The sequence below is a fragment of the Corylus avellana genome, chromosome 7 (genome assembly GCF_965113065.1).
Source record: "Corylus avellana chromosome 7, dhCorAvel1.hap1.2, whole genome shotgun sequence".
Taxonomy (NCBI): domain Eukaryota; kingdom Viridiplantae; phylum Streptophyta; class Magnoliopsida; order Fagales; family Betulaceae; genus Corylus; species Corylus avellana.
The window spans coordinates 25,019,142-25,028,715 of NC_142496.1; the positions used below are offsets into that span (position 1 = coordinate 25,019,142).

General features: G+C 34.7%; 1 protein-coding gene across 1 annotated transcript; it reads right to left on the reverse strand.

Moving 5' to 3' along the window:
- Positions 1-6,148: 6,148 nt before the first annotated feature.
- On the reverse strand, positions 6,149-8,510 carry LOC132184232 (uncharacterized). Its single transcript, XM_059597787.2, has 2 exons — positions 7,616-8,510; positions 6,149-7,156 (listed from the first exon to the last, which is right to left on the reverse strand). The coding sequence occupies exons 1-2, from the start codon at positions 8,196-8,198 to the stop codon at positions 6,369-6,371; spliced, it is 1,371 nt and encodes a 456-aa protein (XP_059453770.1). The 5' UTR covers positions 8,199-8,510; the 3' UTR covers positions 6,149-6,368.
- Between the last annotated feature and the right edge of the window lie 1,064 nt (positions 8,511-9,574).

Sequence of the window (9,574 nt, forward strand, 5' to 3'; positions counted from 1 at the left end):
TTTGGATCATTGATAAATTTACCAACTAATTAATTTATTTGAGAATTAATTAATTAAGAACAAACTTTATATATGTCTGTTTTTTTCTTTTTTCTTTTTTCTTTTGTCTTTTTTCTTTGTTTGAGTGTGTAAATGAAAGCCTTGTGCATGTCTTGCAATTTGAGGCTCCTTAAAAGGCCATGGAAACATTAACAAATAATCTTAAAAAAAAAAACTTTTGTTTTCCATTGTCAAGAGAAACATGTATGAGAGGTTGTTTACGTGCTAAGGATAAGCATAAAAAGAAGTTGTTTTTCATTTTGATTCGTTGAATGTGTTGTGTACTTTCTTAATTAGGATGCATCCTATGATGTTCAATTACCTACTTTAATTTGTTATATATGGCGTGATATTAAAATAAAAAATTAAAAAAAAAAACGATGGGGATGACAACGAGGCATATCGAAATAGTATATTAAGCATTCCAAATGGAGGAGCCAAATGTTAATTTTATCTAAAATAGCTCTTCAAATGTTTAAAAAAGCTCCTACATTGGATTAACAAAAAAAAAATGTAAAATAGATATTTGATTGGAGGAGCTAAAAAAATAAGCTAAATGTAGTAGCACTTTTCAAGGGAGCTATTTTATTTTTCATTGTTTCTCTTAACTGTTTTCTCTTTTTCCCAATTTTTTTCCTACTTTTTCTCTGCATGTTCTCTTTTTTCCCAATTTTTTTTTTCCATTTTTCCTTTTACATGTGCTATTTTTCTCAAAACTTTTCTTACTTCTAATAATGTTTTAATAGAATAAATAGAAATATAGCTAATCGGATGTAGAGACATTTAAAAATAGCTTAGCTAAACTAGATAAAAGTGAGTTTTGATAAGCCATTTTACATAAAAATATGGCTCCTCCATTGTGAATGCTCTTAATGGTTATCACGTACAATAAATTTTTGTTTTTCTCAAAAAGTGAAAAAACAAAAATACTCCTCAAGTATAATTAAGATGATCCTATCCAGTTCATTACCTTTGAGAATAGGTTAGCACAAAAGCCATTTATATTGTAAAATAGAGTTGTCCAAAGTGGCATGGGGGGTTATGTTTTGGTGTCATATAAAGCTTATGTCGAAGTTAAAATTTCATTTTAGATCAGAAATGTCACAATCTCATGACACAACTACCACAATGTCCTGTCTATATATTATATAGTATCTCAACCATATATACATCCTCTTTGCTTGTAACATTTTTTTCGTATTTGATTAGGAAAAGAGAAATTTATTTATTTATTTATTTTGATACTGACCAAAGATTTTATTAATTGGACTGCCTAACGTACACCCAGTTTTTACACCATATTTCGAGTGCTATAATTTGAAAAATTTGAATCGCCCATGGCAAAAGACCATCACATTGATGCCGCCGGCGATAAAGTGTCTTCCGGAGCACATAATGTAGAAGTGGAACGTATAATGATTCAAAACCAGCCTATTTAAGAGACTATATTTAATCTAAATAAATGAGGCAACAAAGTATGAAGGTTTTCGTTAAGGAAACGACTTTTTTTTTTTTTCTCCTAATTAAGAAAAAGGGTTATAAGAGAAGATTATTAACACACTGGATCTAGATGGAAGAAAAAATGGGAGATTCTATGGAAATTCTTCTAAAAACAAGATTGGAAGCAGACCACTTTAAATGAATCTACGTTTTGGTGTCTGTCTCTTTAAATGATGGACTTGTATTGTCTATTAAAATTGCATATTTTCAAATTACATAATTTAGGCAATTTTTAAGCATTGAAACGCTCGAAAAATGCTACATATTAAAAATGTGGCAAATTATCTAGGTAACCAAAAAGATTTTTCCTTCAGAAAAAAACTTCATTTTCACTTTTATAGAGACACTTATTTTTCATAAAATCAAAAGACAATTTTTTTCTCAAAGCTTTTTTACAACATAGAGAGCAAGAATCTGATAAAAATATAATCAATTTTCAACTATACCATAACACATTTTTCAAACATTTCGATGCCTAAAAACGATCAAAATTACATAATTTGAGAATATGCAATTTCCTTAAAATTGTAAAGGATCTTAATTCAAAAATCATCATTTATCATACTTTGTCAATTAGATTTCAAACAATAAGTTGTTGGTTTGCACTCTTGTTTCTTCTCCTCTTCCACTTTAGCAATTACAACTAAAGTTGAGTTGAGTTGAGTTGAATTGAGATTTCTATAATTTTCTTACTGTATTGTCATGGGTAATTGCTGTTGGACCAATCGCTCCGTATCATTTGTAAAGCCCGGCCTAGTTTGGAAGTGAACTCAACTCAAATTTGGGTCCTAAATTTTAAAAACCCATGCAATTATGGATGTTTCAGACCGCCTTTTTTGGGTTTCGATTTCCAAACCCAACTCATATCCCTTACTTTGGACTTCTTAAGTGTATTCAACCCAACTCTCATTTGGTCCTTGATTTTTGTGTCTAGCCCACATGGCCCCAAGCCCATATATTTTTTTTAAGCAAAAACGCAAAAGCTCTGTCCACCAATTTTTTTTTTAAAAGAAATTCATACCATGACCTGTCCCTGTTCTTCTGTTCCCTTTTCTTTTATCTACAAGTAAATAATGCCAAAGCCTAAAAAGTACTTGTTACTAGATATTAAAGGTTGAAGGAGCTTCAATATCCAGTAAATACTCTTCCTCTACTAGTTCTAATCTTCTTCTTCTTCTTCTTCTTTTTTTCCTCAATCATTGTATTATTTTGACCGAGTTATAGACAGTCGATTTACTACTTAAGCTGTTAGCATACGCGCTTAAACCCCAACACAGGCCATGCCCGCATTGACAAACAACATAAAATTTGCTAATTATTAGGCTGCTTAGGTGGTTTATTGTTTTGGTATAAGCACGTGATTAAATGCGAGAAAGCAAATGACAAGTCCCGTTAAGCATATTAGCTAATTGTTAGGCTTCTTCTGCTCATGATATTGATCGTTGATGTAATGTTTCTTTTCCAAATACTTGTTCAATTTTTTTGGCAAAACAAAACTGACAATCATTTACTTGTTCAAATAAAAAATTATAACATATAAATCGTAACTAAGTAAGTTCATATTTTTCGCTTAACTTGTTCAGTGTTTTGTCAACTTCCAAGAATAACAAGTAAATCATAAAATAGTTTTACTTTTCTTTATTTTCTTACCAGATATTATTTTTTTATATCATCTGGCTCGCATCCCATTGGTTGAAAATTGTCCTAGTGACAGAACGCTCATGTTCGGCCTGCATTTGTCAACTGTGCCTAAAGTCTATAAATTGTGACAACTTACAACTATCAATAAATCATGTTCCTTGAAAATAAGAATGATAATAATAATAAACAAATAATTTGACAGAATCAAAGAGAAGTGAAGTCGAAATTCAACCGATGATGAAACTAGAATTGGTGCCGTAAACTTAATTGTGAACAGGTTTGAATTTGTCGCATGATGAAAATGGACCACCTTAATTAATTTTTAGGCTCCAATTAATTAATAGTTTGTAAATCATGTTTAAGCCAATTTGGACACGTACATTTAATGAAAGAGGCAGGTATAATTCCAATGTGTGGACCAGTCTTTTCATAGGCAACCCGTCCTATAATATTCCTATTCAATTAAAGTTTGCAATCAACTTGGTTTGGTTTGAGTCATTTCCAGCTATATATATATATATGCATGGCCTATAAACGAATGCAACTGCTCAACCCTTTGAATATTATCCAGAATAAACCAAAGGTACTGCACTTCAACAGAGCATCCCAATATCTGAAATGACATTCAATGCCACTTTCCCTCAAAATTTGGTTGCTTTCCCTGTTCACACCTCACTGACAAATTCTGATTTTCAACAACTTTGCTATTAACACAGTTATCAATTCCGACAATTAGAGCAGACATTCACCTTCCAAAACAAGTTTTGAATTATACTTTTACCAAAGATCGGTCATTTAAGCCATAATTTGCAAACTCAATATGAATTCGACACGTAATTTTAAGGTTTGAATTTATGTTAAATAGGTTGTCATAAATAGATTTATGACTTATTTAATAAATATGTCATGTTCAAGTTAGATGGTTAACCGTTTAATAGTGTATGTATAGATGTATTTTCGATGTGAAAAAAACAAAGAACAAAATTTTTAAAATATTCTGTTAGTTATAGTGAAAAGGTTATTTTTATCTTTTTATTTTTTAAAGGCTGTTACTATTGATAAAAAAATTAAAAATAAAAAAAATAAAAAAAGTTACGAAAACTTTGAGCTTACGTGGCAGAATAGTATTGCCCCAACAAAAGACCCTAGTAAAACCTTTCCTAGGAGAATACAAAATCTGCTTCTGCGCTTCACCGAATTGGTTGGTAAGCAACCCAACCGCCAAACCCGGGTGAGACACATTTTTACCTCTTTTGCGAAAAACGCATTAAAAACAACAAAAAACGTGACACGTCTCTCCGCCCAGTACTATCTCGATGTCGACGCATCCCCATAAATTACGTCATTCACAATTTGTACGGTGCCACACGTGGCACGTGTGGGGTCCGACTTCCAAACACAGGTCCTCTGTCTCGTGTGCCCCACGTGTGCATGATCTCATATGAGGATCCCCCTCCACCCCGCCCTTTTTGTAAAAGACATTCTAGAGCCTGGAAAGTGACGGACGAAGCTTGGTTGAGACGTAAACTTTATTCTCAAGCAAGATCCAACCCGTAACCCCATAAAATATCATAATTTCTTTTTGGATTCAAATATATATATTTTTATTTTTATATATATTGGTACGTTTCTCTAGTAAAATAATTTAAATATATAGTTTTGATGCATTTGGACCTGATCCGATGACCTTCATCTGGGTGGAATTTTATAAAATAATAAATTAAATGTCTCTCCTTTTTTAAACTTTGAATGTGTTTGTTTTGAAAGAACAACGTTTAAGATATGGCCTAAAGTTGATGTATTATGAGTTAAGACCCACAGGCATATATTATTTATTTTTTTGTCCCCAGTGCCGACAAGGATTCCAATATGAACACCGCAGGATCGAGATGTACGTTTTGAGGATGCTCGCCGAAAATAACAAAGCGGCTGGTCTGAAAACAAAACGCTTTTGCATGTTTTTTTTTATTTGTTTAGAAAACTCCTGCTAAGAAATTTCATGTTTTGAATTTAATTATTATAAGAATAAGATGCTATAATTATTAATTATTTGTTGAGATATTAGTACAAGGATCATTGAGAAGGGCAAATGAAATTTCAAGCATACTGTTGAAAATGTCAAAGATTTGTGAGAATTGGAAACCAAGCTATTTTTTTTTTCTTTGATGGATGGTAGTATTTAATTTTTTTGTTGGAGACCATTTGTAATTGTTTGAGTTGGGTTTGATTTTTCGTTGTTTAACCATTAAAAAAAAAAAAAAAATTATTAGACAATTCATACTTTTTAAAAGTAAGCTTAGGATAAGGTTGTGTTTAGTCTTAGTACAACCCTTCTTTTGAACGCTAATTAAGGAGATTTTGGAGAAGAAAAGATTAAGAAAAACTCCTAATGACTTGTATAATCAAAAGTGACAAACAAGTTCAAAGAGCAGTCGCAAACTTGAATTAAAACAATTACTTTCTAATAGGTTAATAACAAAAAGTTGGACTATGGATTTTTAAGTTAACTTTTTATGATTCACATTTCACATGGAAAATGCTTGTTTTATGTTTACTCAAAGCCCCTGGATGGGACATGTCGATCAAGAAGAACAAGCTGCTGCCCCCACATCCTATCATTTTCACTGGGAATTCTTCGTTCACTGTCGCCAATATTTAAATTAATACAGAGATTAACACAAGGAGGTTATATTGGTCAAGACACTAATGAAGATAGATTATAACCCATAGGCAATAGATAAACATCATCGATAGTTCCCCACCACAAGGTTAAAAGAAAAATAAAGTACATTAATTCTGTTTATTTAATCTGTGGCCGTATACAAGATTGCAGACACAGCTTGAGGAAGCTGCTGGTTTCGACATCTTTTGTTCCATGATCCAAGAGAAACGTAAACATCAAATCCTTTTTGAGAATGAAAGGTGCCTAACATATATAGAAATGCCATTCAATAGACTGAACATATAATTTGGATAACGTGACAATCGTATATCGGTTTCCTCAATTGCTCCTTTGTATCTGGCTTTTTTATATATTTCTTCCTTTTGATTTACAACAGAAGTAACGGAAAAAATAATTAAACCCCAAAACAACATGCTAATGCAAAAAGTATATTAAAATCATAAACCAAAAAACAACAAAATAATACTAATTATTTTGAACAAAAGAAAAAATTGTGTGATCAATTTTAACTGGAAGAGCTAGGATAGTGACTGGAATCTGACCACGATGGCAGCGATGGAAAATCTGAAGTGCTGCCACCACCACCGCTCTGATTCTGATTTCCGGGTGGTCGAGAAAAGCCCATGTGCGGATCAGAAAACAGAGGAAATGAAGCAGAGGACGAAGAAACAGAGGGTGCATATGAAGAAGATGAAGAAGCTAAAGAAGACGATGACAAAAACGATGGTTGAAGAGAAGCCAAGTACGACCTATAAAGCATCTGCTCCGTTAAAGTCGTGGGCTGCTGTTCGAGATGAAAGTCCCCAGAACTCTGGAGCAACTGGGAGTACCCCATGTAGTCTCTGAGAATGTCAGGTGTGCCCTGATAAGCTTGAGGCGGAAAGAATTGGGGCTGCAATTGCTGCGGCGATGGCGTTGACGGCAAATGGGTTGCCCGAGAATCTGAAATGGATATCGATGCCGAAGCCGCCGCGGAGTAATTTTGTGGAGGCGGTACTAGTCTGACATTTTCAGGGAAGTTTAGCTTGGCTCTGTTTCCCCTGAATCTCAAGGCGGCTTCGTCGTAGGCTCTGGCTGCGGCCTCGGCGGTTTCGAATGTGCCGAGCCAGACCCTCGCAGCCTTGTGGGGATCGCGTATCTCGGCTGCCCATTTTCCCCATGGCCTCTGTCTCACTCCTCTGTATCTTCTCCTTCTCTCGCCGGTTTCTTCGTAGGACACATTTTCGCTTGGTGGTGCTGCCGGAACGGTGGTTGTGGTGGTGGTTGCAAAATTATTTGTAGCTTCTTCTGTTGCTGTAAAAAGAGATCGATATAACTTTCAAATATCTTTCATGGATGTGGAAAACAGTGTAATGATTGCAGGACACAATTTGTCATAACAATATGTACAAGCAAATGGGAGTTTTGATGCCAAATTAAGGTAGTGAAATTCTAGAGGGAGCAAAATTCTGATCATAGTTAATGATAAGGTGATAATAAACTGTTCAAAGCATGCAATATTTTATTTTCACTGTATATTTAATAATTGTGCAATATCTTCCTTTACAAAATCATGATAGTTTAAGGGAGAAAAGGTTAATATAGGAAAAAAAAAAAAAAAAAAAGTCTTATTCTTTAAGATTATTGAAGTTCTATGAAAGAATTTGATATTAGATGAATAAATCGGTGAAACCACACATCGTTGTATAGTTAAGAAAATCAGAAAATGAATTAAATCGAATAATTAAGTGGGTTGGATTAAAATTAACTAACCAGTTGCACCAGATGCTGAATCTCCCTGTGATAATCTGAAATCAGCAACAGGCACTCTATAACCCCTTGGAATAGACTCAATCAACTGAGAAACGCCTTCTTCTTCACGCCCTCTTTTTTGCCCAGCCCAGGAGCTTGAGCCAGAAGCAGAGGCAAAAGCAGAGCCAGAGCTAGAGGAGAGAGCCGACAAAGGCGGAGAAGGAGAAGTATAACTAGAAGAGTAAGCCGACATAGGTGGAGGAGAAGGAGAAGTACTATAAAGCCCTCCAAAGCTTGACGTAGCTGCACCGCTTAAACCGGTCCCTTGCCCCCATACACCGCCTCTCTGGCCTGACACCACATGCCTGAGCGCCGACACCATCGCTGACATCTCTCTAGCCCTGCTGTTATCCGAAAACATTGGCTCCGGTACTGTCATATCCACAGGGTGTATTGGCTGGTACATTTCTTGTGTTTGTGAGATTTCTAATGGTCCTTCTTGTCCATCTCTCTCCAACTCATCGCCTCCGCCGCCACTTTCTTGAGCTGGAAACCTGACATACTCGCCTGAGCCCCCCTGGTTCGCCACCTTTAGCAAGCACATGTAATCTCAGTGATAATAAGAGAAAGTAAGACTGATCGACGCAGATCTTGCTTTGACGAATTGTGCAAACCCTTTTGAGGATGTAACAAAAATCAACGGTTTATAAGCTGATCGTGATTGGGAATTCAAACTTGTACAGCCGCCATTAAAATAGTGTCCCCGTATCTTCTCACTGCTCCACGACCGTGCACACCACCTTGGGGATAACTATGATGATTATTATTATGGTTTATAGAAGTGCCTTTTGATTTTTGTTTTTGCACCTGTCTTTTTTTTTTTGTTTCCAACTATGATATTTGTGTGCATATGCGTATATTTGTGTGTATATGCGTTCACACCGAGTTTTTGACTGACTATTATGGAGGGTGCTGGATAGAACTAATATCGGCTGCCCTTTCAGCCTCGAGGAGAACTGTCGGTGTCCTTTTTGAGAAAGAAGGAAATCATGTTTGAATTGGTTTCTTCGCCGACATAAATGTAATTATGTGGGGGGGGGGGGGGGGGTGAGATGAAGTTTTTTAGGTTTAGGAGTTAATTTAATGATTGGTCCATAATTACGAAATGGGCCGGGGGTAAATTGAACGTGTAAACGGGGTTTTTACTGCGAAACTTCATTAGGTGGACGTGTAAACACAAAAAATTAGTTTAAAATAAAGTGTTTAGATTAGGTTGTACACGTCGACCGCCGGATTACGATGTTTGTTTTGAGATTGGCTCTTATGGAACCATAGATTCCAACAAGCATCTTTTTTTTGGAACAGCTCCTCTGTTTGAACTTTTACAAGTTTTCCATAGATTGCGTAAGAGCTTTAAAATGTCACTTGTGGATCTTCAATCAGTCTAACTTCAGCACGAATTGACATTATCCAATTTAGTTTTTTTTTTTTTTCCTTACAAAACATTAGAAAATGAGAGATATGTGAAAAATGGGTAATATTACGAGTCACTTTTGCTTTCCTCCAAAAATAATATAACTCTTTAAATTATTACGAGAGGTTTAGAAAAAAGATTTACTTAGGTGTTTCATTCAAACTGACTAAAAGACGATTATAAATTAAAAATGGTGCATAAGAGAACACTATGCTCCCGCTCTTAGGCTGATGCGGGGCTAATTTTTTTTTTTTAAGAAAAAGAAACAAAAATCAATCTGAAACTAATCTTATCACTTATAAAATTACATCATCGACAATGATTGACAACAATTTTATCGCTTAGCCAAAAGAATGGCAACAAAATTATCAATATCACTGATGTGAGAACTCGGGTACGTCAATTGTGTATAAATTGCTCATCATTCGTACACAAGATCCTTATCTTAATAAATAAATAAATAAAAGGTAAGTGCAACCCAACCCGTTAATTTATAAATAATTTAT